Below are 20409 nucleotides of genomic sequence, written 5' to 3'. Positions count from 1 at the left end.
GGAACAAGATGAGAGAGATTGAAAGAAGGGGAAGGAAAGGGAAAGAAAGAGGAAGGGAGGTAGTAGTGCTGACAAACCTGCTTGCATATTTTGGCGTTACAACGACTGCATTGTGGCCTACCTTAAGAAACACATACGCACGCAAACACACACACACGCACACAGCCCCCCCCCACACACACATACACACTCATGATGTACGGTATATTGTGCGATATACGGCATGATCTTCATTCTATAGCTGCTCGTGTAACTTTGTTGTCCTTGGAAACTTCAGTCATGGCTTGATTGCTTGAACTCTCGATGACTTTTGGGATGGCATTGGAAAATAGTTACTAGCGTGATCGGCTTGTTCTCAAGGCGAGCGATATTGGTTTTAATAAAGAAGCGTTTAATAGACGCCAACAGCCCCCGTGCAGTGAAAAACTCAAACAGCATTCCTTGTTGACGCAACGCCTCTTTTTGATGTTACGTTCTGCGACCGATTCATGCATGGACTAAGGAATAACCACTGGCAACACATTGTTTTTGAAAATAAGCTGACGCTCACAAAAGCCTAATGCATTGTTCTTCGTGCGTACAGCATCGCCTAAAAAGAGTGAGAAAGAAACAAAACCATGGAATCGGATGAACCGGCGACTTATCAAGATCGCCGCAACTCTGTCGCAGCAAACAGATAGCAGTGATAACATTGCTGGCATCACGGTCAGCCGTTAGTCACCAGTGACACAAGCGTGAAGCAGACGCGTCTAATTTATGACAAACGGGCGCCACTTTAAGAAGGCCCGTATCACGAAGGAACGGATAAAATTTCTACCTTTGCGACAATAATGCGCAACTACGCCGAAAAAAAGCTGAAGTAGACACGCAGAACATTACACCAGCACTGACCGTGACGCGCCACTTACACAGTGCCGTCAGCGCACGCACGGAACCGAAGACCACGGTCAACTCACCTATGCACCCCCAACCTGCTTATCTACAAGGAACTACGACAACTGGTGGAAAAAAATGACTGAGCCCTTTTCGGCGAGAACACCTTCATATATCAGAAGTTGCATACAACGACAGTATAGCTAATCTGTCTCTCGCGAGTGTGGAAGGCACTAAATCCAGCCTTTCGTCAAAAAAATTGGTTCGAAGCTTGCGAAATTGCAATCTGAGCCATCAATCAGGTAGCGAATCAAAGCTGGATCGTGCTACACAAGCTGATTCAGCAGCTGCATGAGTACGAGGTGATCTCAAATGAAATTTATGTACATTACAAACGACTAGCGGACCTCGGCGCGAACGCCGAAAGAGGTCAACACGTGGCTTATGAGTTTCCGTTGGCTACGCAGCTTGCCCTGCAGCATGCCAAGAGGAACCTCAATAAACATTATTGTCGTGTCATTTGGCACACACACTATCTACCTGCAGGGCCCCGCCGCTCTTCGTAGTAAAAAGAAAAAGATAAATCAAAGCCTCTTCATTCGCGGAAAGTACCGTTCACCATGAACTTGGCGACTAAATTGTGCTCGTACTCTCAATCACCCCTCGAGGTGGGCCTGAGAGGAATACGTGGAGGACAGTTGGGCAGAAGCTTTGACCTAACCAAGCTACTCGGCTGAATCGAGATTGATAACTTCAGAAGGGATCACTTTAATAGCACTGGATGAATATACAGTGCCATTGGATGACCGTTTGAAGAACTGGTAGCACATTAGACATTTCGAAAGCACCTACAGCCTCCGCTTCAAGGAAATGCTGACACACTCATCTGTGGGGACACTGAAGTTTTCAGTGAGAAACATTCACCTCACCTGTAGAGCTTAGCTGAAAATATGTGCTTAAGTTCAACTACGCATTAGTATTCATAAGTGTGGCTTGTTGGTTCAACAAGTGAAGCCTGCAGGTGGTCCGATAGAAGCCGAAGGAATTTCCGCCGGTGACAAGGTACGTGTCCCTACAAGTGCGTGTCCTTCAACTGACAAGCATGAAGTGGCAATTCTTTCTGGGATTCCTAACATTCACAATATGCACCTATAAAATGCTCCAAAACTGTGGCCAGCGGCCTTCATATACTGCCGTGAAATGATAATCGCTGATTTTGGTCATTCTACCACCAGAAAGCTCTTCAAGACCTGTTGGAGCTGTTCCATAAAAGTATACTCGTTAGGCCTTGCAAGGAACATAATTCTTGCATCTGATATGGCACAAAAGTGTGGATGCTTTTTTTTTATTATTCGACAATCATTGTGCCAATGAACCATTGATATCTACTTTCCACACCATTATCATCCATATGCCATAGTTATGTCCAGCTCGATCGCAAGACAGTTACCATCGTGTACGGTGAGCACAGTATATCGCGGGTGGACATGTCACCATTCTGACATGTCACAGGCCACGCTTGGGTATCCTGCAACCCCGGAATTACATTTGGCACACACCATGGCTTAGTATGACCAGATGGTGCATTGAGATTGCTATGAAATCGTGTTGAAAGCAAGCAGCTTAACAAAAATGCGTTGAAGGCTACTTCTTTACAAGATAATTCAAGACTTTACTCATGTAGGCTGGGTGTTAGTGTTCAAAGGGTGCGACTGCTGATCCAATGGTCGCGCAATTGAATCCCGGGCGCGCTTGTTGAATTTCGATTAAAGGAACATGCTAGAAAGCTCTACACTTAAATTTGGATGCCCGTTGAAAAGTCCCTAGTAGACATGCTCCAGTCTTTCTCGAATAGTGATTTTGGGCCTCGAAAACACTAAAAATATATTCCAACATTATATTCTAATAATATATCCCACTTACCGAGAGGTGACTGCAGATCCAATGGTTTTCCCATTCCCTAGCTCATATTTATTTTCTGCCCGCCTCGTCAAAGTGCCCTCCAAGTGGAGTCCCTTTTTACCACATTGTCTTCGGATACACTGGAAGTCCCCCTTTCTCCCCCGCATTGCAAGGCAGCCTGTCATGTAGACAGACAAAAAATGATAAGATGCACTCCTTGCTTCGTGGAGTCCAGACAAGTGAGTTCGCAACATTTACAAGAATTCCAGAGTAATTGCTCTGCCTGTGTTTTCTCCTCGATATTGAGTACAGCGCTGACTCAAATTTGGCGTCACAACGACTACACCATGGCCTACCCGAAATATGCGGCCGCTTTATTCATACGCTGTCTCAGTGTGCCATGGTCTAGCCACCTAGATAATGTTGTTCCCCCAAATCGTAGAAATCACTCCAATTAGCATGGTTTTGCGAAAATTGTCTTCCTTTTCTTCCTGAGCTGTACTGCTGAAGAACGTGCTGACATATTTTGGTGTTACAATGACTACATCGAGGCTTACCTTTAAAAAAATCTCACTGGGTGGTCGTTAAATACCTCGTCGGCAAGAGCTTTAATATGAATCTTCAGTGGATCTCATTCCACTCTTGAATTGAAGGCAATAATAAGGCTGATGCCCTTGAACATGTAGCGTGGTCTGGTGTTCTAAACGTAAGAGCTCCTAATAGTTACGAGAATGACAGCGAGGTAACACGCCATCACTTCAGAATGACCAACAAGTATCCACATTAAGAATGTAGAGGCCACACATTTTCTCGAAAAAAAAAAAGCGGCGCCGTTGTACCGCCTAAGATGTGACTTCGCACTCACCTTGCCTTGAAGGTACTAGTTCTAATACACTCTACCTCAGCTTAGGCATTCAAAAGTGGGTGATGTGCTTCCCGTATTGTATCTCCTGTGTTTACATCAGTAACATTCAACATTTTTTTCGGTTTTGCCTGCCGTTTCATGTGTTAATAACAGAGATCTCCGTAGCCCACAAATAGGTGGTCATAGGCACCTGGTATTTGAATATTTCCGTTTTTTTCATGGGCCCGCAGCAACTAACACGTGAATGTAACGATTTTTCATTGCTTTTCTGCAATACTCTGAGCTGTTGAAATCGTAGTGACAGAACTCCATTGTTCAGGAGCTTCTCAGGCGGAATAATTGTCGGTCGTTTAAGCTAAGCTCTTTCCGTTTGCGCTTCTTCACTTCCTGTGCTCGTCCGATTGTATGCGCAACGACACATACCACAAGCTGATTCGGCCAGTTGCAACATCACAACCACCACCACCATTACCTGGCCACATGCACGGTGAAATGAGAGGGCCTTGGAGGAGGGCAGGGGGAATCAAGTGATCGAAGCTCGCTCACTAAAGTTTTCTCCCATGCCGTCATCTGGCATCTCTTAATCATTCGTAGTGCCTATCAGTTCATATTGTTTGTCTTCTTTGTCTATGCAAATCGATTAGAGCGTAGAGCGCATCACTACTTGTGTTATCGTGCAGCAAAGTATTGCGAGCATCCTTTACTGGCAACTATGTCGAAATGATTGATCTAAACTTTGCGCTCCCAATTTATGTTCTATTATATCTAGATTACTTATCAGCAGCAGCACCGCTATTGGCACGGCGACTGCAACACTACTGTTTGCTGTTACCACTGCCTGTGAATTTCTCATGACGAGCCTTCAAATGGATATAATGAACATGTTCGGCTGCCGAGGACGTACCATGCTTACTGGCTACGTATTCAAGAAGGTCAGTGGTTTTTGGTACTGTTAATCGCACCTAGGTCTTGAATAGATACACATGAATAAAACAAACACAGTCATTTATGGTGCACTGAGACAGCCACCTGAATCCGGATTTAGAAGTGCGGACTGTTCGTCACGTGACCTTGCAATAGCGATTCTTCTCCGCGTATGATCTACACAGCTCGCGGACGAATAACCCTAGCATCCTTTTCGCATCGGGATTCTGGAGGCTGGAAGCTGTAGCTTCAGTGGGAAAACCAACAGTGTCCACGGCAACTATCGCGCTTTTCGTCTGTTGTAGCCGTACGGCTGTCCTCACCTCGACGTTAGTTCATCCCATGCTGCTGCATGGTTCAGTTAATCTCGCCGGCGGTATTACAATTCTATCACCTCCGAAAGATGTATCAATTGGAACGCGTGGTGATTGGCCGGTTGGCCAACAGCGGGGAAATTTCTGAATTTACTATTGCACATGCAAAAATCCTACGACAGGAAAAGTGGTGCGGTGGTGGAGAGCAGTTGCATCAAAACACTGCCCTCGTTTCAACGCTGCTGCGAACCAAGAGATGAAAACACGATGAGCAGTAATGCAGTGTGCATGGCCGGTACCTGGTGTGTGCAGAAAAAAGACTACCGGTATAGGTTGTCTCATCAGTGTCATCACTCTACCCTTCTGTCATATGCGGGACACGACCCCACAAGCGACCGCAGTGAGGTTACTCTTCAGTTGCTCTCTGTACGCAGTTTTGTTCTTGTCATATAGCGCTTCCACCAGTAACGCTGTTTTTAGCGAAACAAATTACAGTCATCGTTAGTGCTCGGCGCTTGGCAAAGTGAGTGTCGTCACAGTGCACCAGAATGCGGCGTCGTTTTCTGTATGCCTCCACCCATGCTATCGACTCTAACCGGTCTGCTGGTAGTCAGCCTCTAACTGCGGTCAAGAGTAATCTCGCTCTGCCCTCGTCCACAAGCACCCCGTCCATTATGTGCAACGCCCTGCAGGCGGATTCGCCGTCCACGTCTGCAACAAATCAGAATTCAGTCCGCCATCTGAATGCACCTTTTGACACGACTTTGCTAAAAGTATCGCTCTCTTCATTTTATGGTATTCATTTCTGTGGTATTTATATTTAAGCTATTTACCTGTAGATTTATTTATCACATGAAGTTGCATTGTTTCACCGCTTTTCGCTTTTCAATAACTGTGTGAAATGACAACTGTTTTACACGAACTCATGTTTATATGTTCTTATTATTAAGTTATAATACAACTCATGTACACTTATTTACTTTATTTTGTTGTACGCTTTGCATAGCTGCTTTAGATGGCATTCACGCCCTCTCAAATTGATTGCTGCAGCTTTTAGCCTGAATGATTCATTAACAAATTGTAAAAAAAAATGTTGGAAATAGGGATTTAATTCATTCTTCGATTCATTTCTGTTTTACCGGGATGTGTTTTTTGGTTGGTTAACTCATGACCGTGTTGATTGGGCTTTTGAAACGCTTTGGAACATTCAGCAAGTGTATCTGCACGTGCAGACACCAGCACTGAAACAGTCTTGTAATTTTAGGTAACAACAATGTCCACTCTGACCAGAGCACGCTACACGGCCGGCCGCATCAGTTCGATCCTTTCAGTCGACTGTTGGCAGATCGGCACCTGCTGCTTTACTGTTGCCCTGCCCCTTTTCGGAGCCTTGTCGCTGCCTTTGGTCTTCTGGATGCTCGCAACGCGTGCCGGTGTCGGCCCTTCTCTCTGCTGCGCTGCGTGGACCATCATTGTGCTCTGCCTTCCCTTGTTCTGCTCTTCCTACCAGAAGTTCATATGGGTGAGTTCAGGTGCGTTTATGTAGGTGAACCTCTGTTAGCCTACTTCCAATCATTTTGTTCACTGCGCTTATGTAGTGAACGTCTTGCACAGTGCAGAATTCATCTGAACCATCCGTAAGCTTACGGGTCCCTGTCCACAATTACTTGGCTTCTCGTGTGCGGTGACTTGCGGTACAACACCGGCTATGTAAGCATTCATGGCCAAATATTCACGGTCAGTTTTCATGAGTAGATGCGAGATTGGAACAAGCCCAAAGTAACACAGATCAGGAGCGGGGAACAAGCATCCTTGTCTGGAGAAAAAAAAACAACCGATGGAAATTCAGATTAAACCAAGCAGTGAGAAGCTGTATGCTAATTCAGACATTTAAGCGGACATCGAAAAATAATTTGAAAAATTTGAAAAATAACGCTAACCCTTCCGGAGGATTTCCAAACCATGCAATAGAGAAACGAATCATTATCGGCACGCAGACATAACTAGTAATAAACTACGTGACCAAGTAACCGCCTAAAATGGCAAATCCCACGTACAGTGTGAATCGATGATATGCGAAGCACGAATGAGAAATCTTATGTCACTTTAAAATCAGCACAAAGTTACGAGGTGGACGTAAATGATGCCGTACATGACTTCCGCCTCATGATCATCAAGTTTGAATGTGTCGTTTACCTTCGTCATCTATTCATGTCACGTGATACAAAATTTAGTATATGTGGAGCTAGCGAAACGGCCCCGAGCACGCTATGAGCGTGGTATGTTGTAATTTTATTACATGACACGCGTGTCAGGATTATCGTGTTTGGACCAGTCATATATTTTGTCATCCATAAACGTCACGTAACACCCAATTTGGTATATGTGGAGCTATATATATACTCCAATGTAGCCAATGTATAGAATATACTCCAATGTTAGCGTTGACGCGCGCGCACGCTGGCACAGCGACGCTACGTTAGCAAAACACGAGCACCCTATAGTCTAACGCCAGGTGCGACCAGCCTCCGTCGACGCGGCTCGACGGCAACCGGCGCGAAATGTGACATGCTGCATTTCGCGCCAGTGCGTTACCTGGACATTGCCTCTCCCTCTCTTCGTGACGCATGCCTGTGAGTATATAGCAGGACCGGTGCCTGGCGTGGCTAAGCCGGCGTGACGCGACAAAACAAACGCCGGCGAGCACGCGCACTGCGTCAAGTCGAAATCTATTGGCGCCTTGACTGTAGCATGTAGTCATGTTCTCATATGGCACGCATCTCGTGATTATCATGAATGCATCAGTCACATACCTTCGTCATCCATTGGCGTCACGTAATACCGAATTTGGCATATGTGAACCTAACGAAACGGCCGCGAGCACATTATCAGTGTGGCATATAGTCATGTTGTTACATGACACGCATGTCGTGATTATCATATTTATTTATATGTGCCATTTACATATGTTGTCCGTTCGCGCCACTTAATACCGAGTTTGGTACAAGCGAAGCTAGCAAAACGGCCGCGAGCGCATCATGAGCGTAGCATGTAGTCATGTTGTTACATGGCACGCATGTCATGTTTATCATGTTTCCACCAGTACCATACCTTCGTTATCCATTCACGTCCCGCAATACTAAATTTGGTATATGTGATGCTGGCGAAACGGACGTGAGTGTATAATGAGCGTGGCATGTAGACATGTTGTTACATGACACGAATGTCGGGATTTTTATGTTAGGGTTTGTCACTTGTGTTCGCCATACAATCACGCCATACCCTACCAATTTTGCAACATGCCATGTGAACGAAACCGTCGCAAGAGCTGCAGCACCATGAAATGTAAATCATGACATTCATGACATACATGTCATGATTTTCATGCTATGACTAGTCAAATATTTTCTTCATACAGTCATGTTATGCCATATCAAATTTGGTATCGATACCATTATTGAAACGGCCAGGAGACTTAAAAGCCGTAGGTGGCTAGACAGACAGACAGACAGACAGACAGACAGACAGACAGACAGACAGACAGACAGACAGACAGACAGACAGACAGACAGACAGACAGACAGACAGACAGACAGACAGACAGACAGACAGACAGACAGACAGACAGACAGACAGACAGACAGACAGACAGACAGACAGACAGACAGATAGATAGATAGATAGATAGATAGATAGATAGATAGATAGATAGATAGATAGATAGATAGATAGATAGATAGATAGATAGATAGATAGATAGATAGATAGATAGATAGATAGATAGATAGATAGATAGATAGATAGATAGATAGATAGATAGATAGATAGATAGATAGATAGATAGATAGATAGAAGTACCAGCAGTTCTCAAAGAAATGTTTCGGATTTTGCATCACATACTTCGCCAAAGTCGTAGTATGTTATGCATAGATCGTAGATACGCTTAAGGCCGCCGAAGTTCGCTAAGAGTTTGGATTAGTTTAATCCGACATGGCCAGACCAAGCGAGGCTTAATTCAGCACAGAGTCACCGAGACAAGCTTAATGAGCTCCCTCAGTTCTTAAACCATGTCTGGCTTCATTCAAATAATATTATCCGGATTAGTATGTCTCCAAACATATCCAATAGAATTTGCCGGGTGGTCTGCATCGTCAGGTTTTATTTTCCAATTAAGCCAAGGTATAGCCTAACCCAACAGGCTTTAAGCCTGGCGTGCCTCGAAAAATTTGGCTCAATGCAGATAAGCTTGGCCCGTATTTGCTTGTCTGAATTAGCTTGGTAATTCGGTTTGATTATTTAGTCCTAATAGGGACAACGCAATTAGGTGTCGTTTATTTAGGCTTGATAACGCTTAGCTTGTCGACCATTCTAAACAAAGGTTAACTTGGCCATCCTCATATTGGCTTAATTAGACTCGCCTTACCTAGCCTGAAAATAGCTAATTTTTTAGGGATAATGCTCAAGTTCGCTTATTATACTCCACCATGCTTAAATATACTTGACTAGGCCCCAACAAAGCTTGACTTCGTCTTTATGCTCCGATGACATAGCCTGGCTGAGTTTTCTCTTTGCACGAAAAGGACTGATGAATATAATAACACCTCGTCTGTCAAAACTCTTTTCGGGTTCACTTGCTGCAGGGAAAAGTAGTATCTGCTCGCGATGAGCGACTGAAGGTCATCTCGGACATGCTGGCAACAATCCGAGTCGTCAAGATGTACGCCTGGGAAGACGCCCTCCAGGAGAATGTCACGGGCTTCAACGAAAGGGAGCTGAAGTGGCTTTTCCGAGTCAACCTCTTGGACGCCGTGTTAGACTGCATCTACTCATCCACAAGCTCTGTGGTGTGTGTCGACTGATGCAGAGATAACCTTCTCTCTTTTTAGCTACTTGTGTCATAGGTTTACAAAGGGCTAAAATGGCGATTCTTCCTCTGAGTCAGTAGGGTGAATTTGATGCATGCCGAAAGTACGTGCTATGACAATGTCCTCTCGCAGATGAAAGCTTAATCATACGTGAATAATACCTTTTGTAATACAGAAAAATTGCTGAATGCAGACTACCGTCGCATCTACTTTTCAAGTGTTGGCGTTTATTGTTTCGCAAGCTCATAGCGTTTAAGAACAAATCAGCAACTAGGGGAGTTATTCTACCACATTTGAAATGGTCCAGCCGCATGAAGGGCATGATACAAAAGCGAATACACATGCTTGCTTCCCTACAATGTGGAACAACCTCTGCTGCTCTCTAGTTAATCATGTTTATAACATGTTCGCAATGTCGCATTAACTGCATAGCTGATGTGTCGAGGAAATGTCGCGTTCATCGATTCTTCTGAAGTTTCTGGCTTTCCTCTGGTTTGCGACCTACTGGTATAACAGAACATCAAGTCAAATAACCTCTTCTAAGTTAGGTATTCGTCTGCATTGTCAGTTAGCTTTCATCAACGAACTGTAATCGTCTCCTGTTGATTTCCCGTCCGATGTTCCTCGGGGTTGTGGAATAGATCATATTTAAAGCACAATCCTTACTGTCTTGTTGGGCAGTCCCGTGAGTGATATACGCAGGCTAGTGAAGTCGATACGAAAAATACGTGCCATCGATAACGTCAAGTCGCAGTGTCGACAAACAAGTCACAAATAATTTCATACACCTGTGGCATCAGCGTGACATCACTGTCAAGGGATATTATCATGCCTTCAAAAGACATCACATGGCGTTATTAATGCCATGTGATATCATGGCGTTTATCATGGTTATACTATACTTCAAAGTAAAATTGGTGTGAGATGCAAAATAGCAACCAAGGACACAGTAAGGCTTTCTCATTCAAGTGTCTTAGATTGTAACCTGCTGCCAAACATTCAAATTTTAATAATTCTAGCAAGGACGTCTCGTAGCAGTTCGTTTAGAATCATATTTTTCTTGGGTAGATGTAGACCACATGAAAGTATTATTTCTATTTATGAAAATCGCTCTCTTCCAACATCCGTAATATCTCTTCGTGATTCGTGTAAAACGTGGCATACTAACATCAACGAAAGTGACACTGTTGCAATGTTTTTCACCAACACACGAGCCCTTTATCTCTTTATGAATGGCGTTCTGTTTAAAAGAGCTGCAGCGCCCACTTACCCCACAATTTGATGACGGAAAGGCCAGCACTCTCAGCTGACACCTTTATACAAGCCGAGAAAGGCAAGGCGAAAACATCGCACGCTTTCGCCTTAATAGGTCTTCGTAGTATCAACGTTATCAAAGCGAAAGCCTTAGATAGGAAAATCAGCCTTCGGTATCTTGTGCCGTGATGAGAAAAATATTCATTGTATGACGTACATGACGTAAATATGGCGTCCCTTGTCTCTAAATTTTGTGCGTCACGCATTTTTGTGTGCGTGTGTGTATGTGTTCGAGTATACCTTCATGCTAAATTGAAGATTCTAATTTTTTTTCAGGGGGGGGGGGGGGGGGGGGGACTGCTTTCTAGCTCCAACGACGTCATCTTTACGTCACTATGGCGTCAGTTAACGTCACCTAACACGAGCAATCACACGACTTAGTGAAATGCAAGCCATTCTCTGAGGCAGCGCTGCAAAAACTAAGTGATGTGCAGGAATACTTTGTAGGGAGGATCAATGTATTCTAATCAGAAGAAGAGCAAGAAAAAAAGGACTAAGATTACTTTCCTTTCCTGTGAATTGAGTGAAATGACCAATTGTTTATTTCGTTTGGGAAGTTTGGATGATTCCCTGATAACACTTCTGGGGGTTCTCAAAATCAACACATGGTAAATAGTAAATACGTAATTTATTAGCAATGTAAATCTTATGAAAACATATTTTGTTGTTTTCTTATCATTTCGTGGTCGTCAGGTAATAAATATGTGCGTGAAGTTTTAGCTCTCTGTTTTCTTCGACAATTTGCCATTAATATGGCGAATTCCTGCCAAGTCAGGCATTAAGTAAATGCCTGCCAAGTCAGGCATTTACTTAGCCTTTAGTCATGTCCCCCAAGGCAAGCTTGTTCAATTTTGCCTTGAATAAAGCAAACCAAACCAAACCATAAAAAATGTTCATTAGTAATTCTTTTGTTTTAGTAGATGCCGATTGGATTGTATGTCGTTTTTGTATCTCCTATTTTTGAAAGATTTGGCAATAAAACAAAAGCTCAATATGATTTGAATTATGAAGTCGCTTTGTGTGAGCTATATTACTTTGGCGAAATCACTTATAGAGATCACAACTACAGTAGAAAGCTCCTTTTAACAATTCAGCAGAGGGAATATCTTGTTTCAGACGGCATGTAACATAAATCCACACAACCGCCCCTAAACTATAAACATTCAATAACAATGATGTTTCCGCTTTATTTTGGTTGCAATAGTTCTGTATAAATACGTACATACATAAGAAAAGTTGTAGAGAGTATGCTTTCTCACACAATAATACACTAATTATTAACCTTCTGCTGTGTCATGACAATTTACTTGACAGCTTATGATCATCTTGTTCTCCACTCTACCGATACTGGAACCGGGCATCGTTCTCACACCAGCATTGGTTTTTACTTGTGTCTCGTTGCTGTACACAACAGACCTCGCCATGAGCACCTGCGGACAGGCCCTGAGAAATCTCAGTCAAGTAAGTAAAGTGAATAATATCACACCCATATGCATGCGTGTGGATGGCAGTGTGGCAAAGGGGTGGCGACACCCCCCCTTCCCGCCACCGGTCGCCCAACATGAAGGGAGGCAACATCTACCTTATACATTAACAGAATAGGGAGGAGGGGCGCTGCGAAGAACATTCGCCTCCCCTCAAGGAGAAGTCTGCGCACGCATATATCCATGGGCTCATCTGACCAGGGGTCAAAATATATTTGTGTTTTCACACAAAATAATTTTAGTGTCTCCTATGCATTCTCCTAAGACACAAAGGCGAAAGCCATAGGTAGGAGATTGCCCTATTTATCTTTTTATTGGTCGCGTCTGAAATAATTATGTAAAAGATGGGTAAAATAGGTATACCTGACAGAGGCCTTCGTCCTGAAGTAATGATAAGTATAGGCTAAAAAATAAGATGACCCATCCATAATCAAACGATGTAGATGGAAACGACATTACTTTGACTTCAGTGCATGACGCTTTCAATAAGAAAAAGATCACACACACGTCAAATCATACCGTGGCTACGGGTTGCAGCGTGGCGCGGCGTCATGTTTTCACCTGTCTTTGTTTCGAAGCGGTGTACTGTTTTGGGACGCCATGAGTCCGACTCATCTTATTGGCTGAGCGTTTGTAGTGTAGATGCAAATAGAAGCTGTCCGGTTTGTGGAGGCCCTTGTTGTGGCCGAAATAACCTCACAGTATGCGACGTGACGGAGATCGATCACGAAAGGCATCACGTAGCCCCCATGGCTCGGCGAACAAGTTGAGAAACAAAACACGGCTACAGGCATGAGTACCCCGTAATTGCCCGTTGTTCTTTTGATGCAAAAGTATCTCGCATAAATGATGCGTTACTTAGTTACCGCAGTTTTACCTAAAAGCTCCAGTAAACTCCAATCCAGGTGTTTCTGCAACATGCTTCAATATAATGCAGTTTTCGTCAAGCAGCAAAAGGCAGCACTCAGTAACATCGGATAATCACCTGTAGTAACAGAGAAATATGACGTCCAAGAAACAGGTCGGCTATTACCTTTTTCGGGTAGGATTATTTCTGTGAAAATATCATTTGCTGAACACGCTCTTGAAGAAGGCGCGATTAATTCAAGTGCTTACCAAAACTGTAATCAGGGTGAGCTTTTAAGAATTCATATGACATCAGGCAGCGCAAAAATACGAAGACGGTAGCCAAGTACAAACATTCAAACACAAGGCGAGCGCTAATTTCCAAGTTTATTATCAGAATTCACGCCTATTTATCGACCAGCAAAGATCAAAAAACGAAATTGTCATCTAAGCACGAACAACTCGTCCAAATTTGAAGTGTATCATGTCACAACATCTTGATCAGCCCTTGCAAAAAAAAATGATACATGCAACAGGCAGTCAAAACATGCCAGAAACTGAAAGCAAGAGATATACAGAAAACATATTCCAAAGCTCGAGACTTATTAACGCGGAAATCGAAGTAACCAAGTTAGCTGTAAAAGAATAAAGTGAGAATAAATTGTATGGAGGTAAACCAGCCCAGGATAACCGGTTTGCTACCCTACATGTGGAAATCATACGGGGAGATGGAAAGACGGAGAGGAAAGAAAGGAAAAAAGTACATCACACAGCACATACACAAGAACACAGTCGGTACCAGTTCATCAACCTGGCGTGGAAAGTGACATCACTGTCCCAGCCACTTGTCCACGTTCGTTTTTTTTTAAATATCTTCAGCAGTTCCTCAGAGCTGTAAGGAAGATAGAGAAATAAATAAAATGAAGATAAAGGGAGGTTTACCTGGTTGAAAAACTGGTTCGATACTCTGTACGGGGGTGGGGAAAAAGAGTCGAAATGAGGATAGAGAGAGAGAGAGAGAGAGAGAGACAAAGGAAAATAAAAATAGTGTCTATGCACACACATACAGGGCGTTCTGATCAGAGTCACTTGCGGAGGCTGGTTGAACACAGAAGGCACAGGAGCACCTGCACAGCCTTCTTCGTAATATCCTGTTGGTGGCGCAGGATTATTTTGTCCGAAAAAATCTGGTTGTCCAGTTGATCGAGTCCGTTGCGGAACGACTGTCACTGCGAGCAGTATTGTGGTCATTCACACGGAACATGCACATGATACGCCGGAAGCTAACTCGCCGAGGTATAGCCTCATGGAAGGCTGTCTGCCACACACGAGACGGTTCCTTTGAATAATAAAAAAAGCTTCGATGGTGTCTCAGGACAGCTTACTGTGCTACCGGTACAACACTGTTGTTTCAGTTAAAAGCGGTTCACAACCACACTGCCAACAATCTATCACAAGATGTAGGTATCCTGAACCTTTGAGAGAGCTGAAACGCCTTCTAAGCCTGTTGTTCAAACATCTACCCGCCGGGCCGATATAGTCACGTCCGCACGAAAAAGGCTTGCGAATAACATTGCAGGAGCAAGAAGCAAGACACGTGCAATTTCTAGGTAATGCAATGCCTCCTTTCTTTACATACCATGCCTAAAAATATACTTAGCCTTTGTGTGGTCTTTATTACTGCACATGCACCTCTGTAGTGTTGCACAGATGGAGCCCATGTTGCTTTTCGCGGTGAAAGCATTGTTACCATCATAACGCGATCCCACCTTTTTGACGCGATCAGATTGGCGACAGATGTGCGGTATACATGCGTTCTTTCTATATGATGATACGGTGCTTGGTATTTGTTGTTTATTAAGTAGGCATAGATTCCCATAATCAAACTTAGGTTGAAGTCAACGCTATAGTCTCGTATGTATGTATGTATGTATGTATGTATGTATGTATGTATGTATGTATGTATGTATTGTCACGCGGTTGTGACACACGCAGCACTTGAGAGGAAGCACACAGGAGTCAGGGCGATGTCGGGCGAACTGTTTATTGGGCGAACTTGTGCCCAGCAAAACAAGGCCAAACACAACTCACAGCAACAGCGGCGTGAACAGTCGTCGGTCGACGGAAAAAGACTGACTAGTGACGCACTGCGCCGGCTTTTTATACACGCGTCATATCGCGTTCTCGATTTATTTCTGGAGCTCCAGAAGTTACTAAAATGTGCGCGTCAAGCATGCAAAGTTTCAAGAATGATCCACACGGTTCCAGAGTGGCATGCAAGATAAACGCGGCCTGCGTTGCGCTTAACAGAATGTGATAACAATGCTCCCCGCAAACAATCACAACGAGCGCGCGTGTCACTGGAAAGTGATAGCGGCTTTCTTCGTAAACCAAAAGAACCACACGTGTCACTACCCCCCCTGAAAAAAAAACATCGTCCCGATGCTAAAGACAGAACATAAGAGAGAGTACATGCAATAAATTACATTAACAATGCGTCACAGCTAATCAACGCGCATAATAAGGTTTACGTCGCACCACGTGTACGACTTCGGGTCGTGCACGGCGTCGTTGGGATGACGTTAAGCCATCGGGCACGACCTCATAGTCCAGTTCACCACGACGTCGGACTACCTTGTAGGGTCCAAAGTAGCGTCGCAAGAGCTTCTCAGACAATCCCCGTCGTCGTATCGGCGTCCAGACCCAGACAAGGTCGCCGGGTTGGTATTCGGTGTGGCGTCGTCGAAGGTTGTAGTGGCGCCTGTCGACCGTCTGTTGGCTATTGATATGCAGGCGGGCTAGCTGTCGAGCTTCTTCAGCGCGATCCAGGTAGCTGGCGACGTCGAGGTCTTCTTCGTCGGTGCCGACCGGTAGCATGGCGTCGAGCGTCGTTGTTGGGCTCCGTCCGTAGACGAGCTTGTATGGAGCAAACTGCGTCGTTTCCTGCACGGCCGTGTTGTACGCGAAAGTTACATACGGGAGTATGGCGTCCCACGTCTTGTGTTCGACATCCACGTACATGGCCAGCATGTCGGCAATGGTCTTATTTAGACGCTCGGTGAGGCCATTCGTCTGTGGGTGGTACGCGGTGGTTCTGCGGTGGCTTGTCTGACTGTACCTCAAGATCGCCTCCGTTAGGTCAGTCGTAAAGGCCGTACCTCTGTCGGTGATGAGGACCTCGGGGGCTCCGTGGCGGAGGACGATGTTCTCAATGAAAAACTTGGCGACCTCGGCAGCAGTGCCCTTGGGCAAGGCCCTTGTTTCGGCATAGCGGGTGAGGTAGTCAGTCGCTACGACAATTCATTTGTTGCCAGAAGTTGACGTCGGGAACGGCCCCAGTAAGTCCATGCCGATTTGTTGGAATGGCCGTCGAGGTGGTTCGATGGGTTGCAGAAGTCCGGCTGGCCTAGTTGTCGGCGTCTTGCGTCGCTGACAGTCTCTGCATGTCTTTACGTAGTGGGAGACGTCGGCAGTGAGGCGAGGCCAATAGTACTTCTCTTGTATTCGTGACAGCGTGCGGGAAACACCAAGATGTCCGGCTGTCAGGTCGTCATGTAATGCTTCCAGAACCTCTGGACGTAACGCTGAAGGCACCACGAGGAGGTGGTCGGCGCGGAGCGGCGAGAAGTTCTTCTTCAGGAGGACGTTGTTCCGCAGGAAAAACGAAGCCAGTCCTCGGCGGAATACTTTCGGCACGTCGGCGGTCTTGCCTTGCAGGTAGTCCATGAGGATCTTGAGCTCTGGGTCAGCTCGTTGGCGTTCCGCGAAGTCGTCGGTACTTATGGGTCCCAGGAAAGAGTCGTCGTCCCGGTCATCCTGGGGCGGCGGATCGACAGGGGCGCGAGACAAGCAGTCGGCGTCGGAGTGCTTTCGTCCGCTCTTGTAGACGACGGTGATGTCAAATTCTTGTAGTCTGAGACTCCACCGTGCGAGGCGCCCTGATGGATCCTTCAAGTTAGCTAGCCAACACAAGGCGTGGTGGTCACTCACGACTTTGAAAGGCCTGCCGTACAGGTAGGGGCGGAACTTTGATGTAGCCCAGATGATGGCAAGGCATTCCTTTTCTGTCGTGGAATAATTGGCTTCTGCCTTCGAAAGTGACCGGCTAGCGTAACTGATGACCCTTTCAAGTCCGTCGGTCCTCTGCACGAGCACGGCGCCGAGCCCTGTGCTGCTTGCGTCCGTGTGAATTTCGGTGTCGGCTTCTTCGTCGAAGTGCGCCAGTATTGGCGGCGTTTGCAGGCGTCGCTTTAATTCTTGAAATGCCTCGACTTGCGGCGTTTCCCATTTGAAGTCGACGTCGGCCTTCGTGAGGTACGTCAGCGGCTCGGCGATCCGCGAAAAGTTCTTCACGAAGCGCCTGTAATAAGCGCAGAGGCCAAGAAATCGGCGTATTGCTTTCTTGTCGGTGGGTGCAGGAAAGTCGGCGATCGCAGCTGTTTTCTGTGGATCAGGGAGCACTCCCGACTTGCTGATAACGTGGCCAAGGAACAATAGCTCCTCGTAGGCGAAGCGGCACTTTTCTGGCTTCAGGGTAAGTCCCGAGGCTTTGATTACCCGAAGAACAGCTTCAAGGCGCCGGAGGTGCTCGTCGAAGTTGGAAGAAAATACGACTACGTCGTCCAAGTAGACGAGGCAAGTCTGCCACTTCAAGCCTGCGAGTACTGTGTCCATAACCCGTTGGAACGTCGCGGGCGCCGAGCAAAGACCAAAGGGCATGACCTTAAACTCGAACAGGCCGTCTGGTGTTATGAAGGCAGTCTTCTCTTGGTCTCTCTCGTCTACTTCGATTTGCCAGTAGCCGGTTTTGAGGTCCATCGACGAAAAATACTTGGCGTTGTAGAGTCTGTCCAGAGCATCGTCTACCCGTGGGAGGGGATACACGTCTTTCTTCGTGATCTTGTTCAGGCGACGATAATCGACGCAAAAACGTAGGGTTCCGTCCTTCTTCCTCACTAACACCACGGGTGATGCCCACGGGCTCGTAGACGGCTGAATGATGTCGTCACGCAGCATTTCGTCGACTTGTTGCTTGATGGCCTCGCGTTCCCGTGCAGAAACTCGGTAGGGGCTCTGACGGAGCGGACGGGCATATACGTCGGTTGTGATGCGATGTTTCGCGAGAGGGGTCTGACGAAGCCTCGATGACGACGAGAAGCAGTCCTTGTATTGGTGGAGTAAGGCTTTGAGCTCCTTTTGTTGCTGCCTGGAAAGGCCTTGACTTACGTCGAAGGCGGGCGCGGAAACTGCTGTCGACGTTGCGGCTCCCTGAGAATCGGTGAGGGTGAAGGCATTGCTCGTTTCCACAAATTCGCTTAGATGTGCCACTGTCGTTCCCCTATTCAAGTGCCTATATTCGTTGCTGAAGTTCGTCACCATTACCTTGGCTTCGCCGTTATGAAGCTTGGCTATGCCTCTTGCGACGCACATCTGACGGTCTAGGAGCAGGTGCTGGTCGCCTTCGATGACACCTTGTAAGTTGGTAGACGCTTTGGTGCCGACGGAAATGATGACGCTCGACAGTGGCGGGATGGTTACCTGCTCTTCTGTTACATTCAAGGCATTGTGAGCGACGTTGCAGTCTGACGCCGTTGCATTATCCGTGGACAGCGTGATTGACCTGGAACTTAGGTCGATGACTGCGCCTTGCTGGTCCAGGAAATCCATGCCTAAAATGACGTCTCGCGAGCATTGCTGCAGGACCACAAAACTCACAGAATACGTCTGGCTGTGAATCGTGACTCTTGCCGTGCAGGTTCCAGTCGGTGTTATAAGGTGGCCCTCTGCTGTTCGGATATCCGGTCCTTCCCATGCAGTCTTTACCTTCTTGAGCTTAGCGGCGAAGAGACCACTGATAACAGAGTAGTCGGCGCCGGTATCGACTAGGGCGGTGACGCTGTGGCCGTCGATGATCACGTCGAGGTCGGTGGTTCGTCGTCTGGCGTTCCGGTTAGGTCGGGGCGTTGGATCACGGCTGCGTCGGCTTGGTCCGGCGCTGCTATGTCGCGTCGGCGGCGAGGCTCTGTCGTGAAGACTCTGCTCAGGCGGCGTACTGCGACTACGTCGGGAAAGTTCGTGCGTCGTGGTCGTCGTCATCGGCAGCGGCGGCGGCGGTGAAGGAGGATCTTCGGCATTGCGTCGTGCAGCAACCGTACCTCCATCGGTTGCTGCCTTTAGTTTCCCGGGTAGGGGCTTGGGGATCGGCCCCGGTTAGGGCCGGTGTACTGGCGGCGATCCGGAGAGGCGTAGCGGCCAGGCGAAGGTGAACGGGATGGTCGTCGTCGTTGCCACTGCGATCCGGCGATGTAGTCGGCGATGTCGCGAGGTCGCTCACCTGGGCGCGGACGCGGCGCGTTCACGTCGAAGCCACGCAGTCCCATCTCACGGTACTGGCAGTAGCGGTAGGTGTGCCCGGCTTCGCCGCAGTGGTAGCATAGTGGGCGGTGGTTCGGGGTGCGCCAAACGTCAGTTTTCCTCGGCGAGCGCTGGATTACTGGCGAGCGGGAAGGCGTCGGGGGTGGCGGCGGTGGTTGGCGACGAAACTGCGGAGACGTTGGGTCCTGGCGTTGGCGAGGAGCGGCGACAGGTGCAGTAGCGGCGTAGGTCATCGCCTCTGGTTGGGGCTGTGGCCGTTCAGGAACGCTCAGGGAGCGCTGTAGTTCCTCGCGGACTACGTCTTCGAGAGAGGCGACTTGGGGCTGAGACGATGGCAACGTGCGGCGCAGTTCTTCACGAACAATTGCGCGTATGGTCTCGCGCAGGTCGTCGGGGCAGAGTCCTCGGACTTCTGCGACGTCTGGCGACATGCGCCGATCGTATTGGGGGGTCCGCATTTCAAGAGTCTTCTCGATGGTGGTAGCCTCGGAGAGGAATTCTTGTACTGTCTTTGGCGGGTTTCTAATCAGTCCGGCGAAGAGCTCCTGCTTCACTCCTCGCATAAGCAGGCGAACCTTCTTGTCCTCAGACATGTCGGCGTCGGCGTGGCGGAAAAGTCGCGTCATCTCCTCCGTGAAGATCGTTAC

The 20409-nt window shown here is 46.9% G+C and overlaps 1 protein-coding gene across 1 annotated transcript in view; it reads left to right on the top strand.

Annotated features, from left to right (window-relative positions):
* LOC119164659 (ATP-binding cassette sub-family C member 2) overlaps nucleotides 1-20409 on the top strand; it is a 179008-nt gene that overhangs the window by 81553 nt on the left and 77046 nt on the right. Inside the window, exons 9-12 of the mRNA XM_075874522.1 lie at nucleotides 4410-4572; nucleotides 6143-6400; nucleotides 9519-9722; nucleotides 12372-12518. Coding sequence (XP_075730637.1) covers nucleotides 4410-4572; nucleotides 6143-6400; nucleotides 9519-9722; nucleotides 12372-12518 — 772 coding nt within the window. The remainder of the gene's footprint in view (nucleotides 1-4409; nucleotides 4573-6142; nucleotides 6401-9518; nucleotides 9723-12371; nucleotides 12519-20409) is intronic.

Source organism: Rhipicephalus microplus, chromosome 9 (genome assembly GCF_043290135.1).
Source record: "Rhipicephalus microplus isolate Deutch F79 chromosome 9, USDA_Rmic, whole genome shotgun sequence".
Taxonomy (NCBI): Eukaryota; Metazoa; Arthropoda; class Arachnida; order Ixodida; family Ixodidae; genus Rhipicephalus; species Rhipicephalus microplus.
This window is presented reverse-complemented; position numbering and strand designations above follow the sequence as displayed.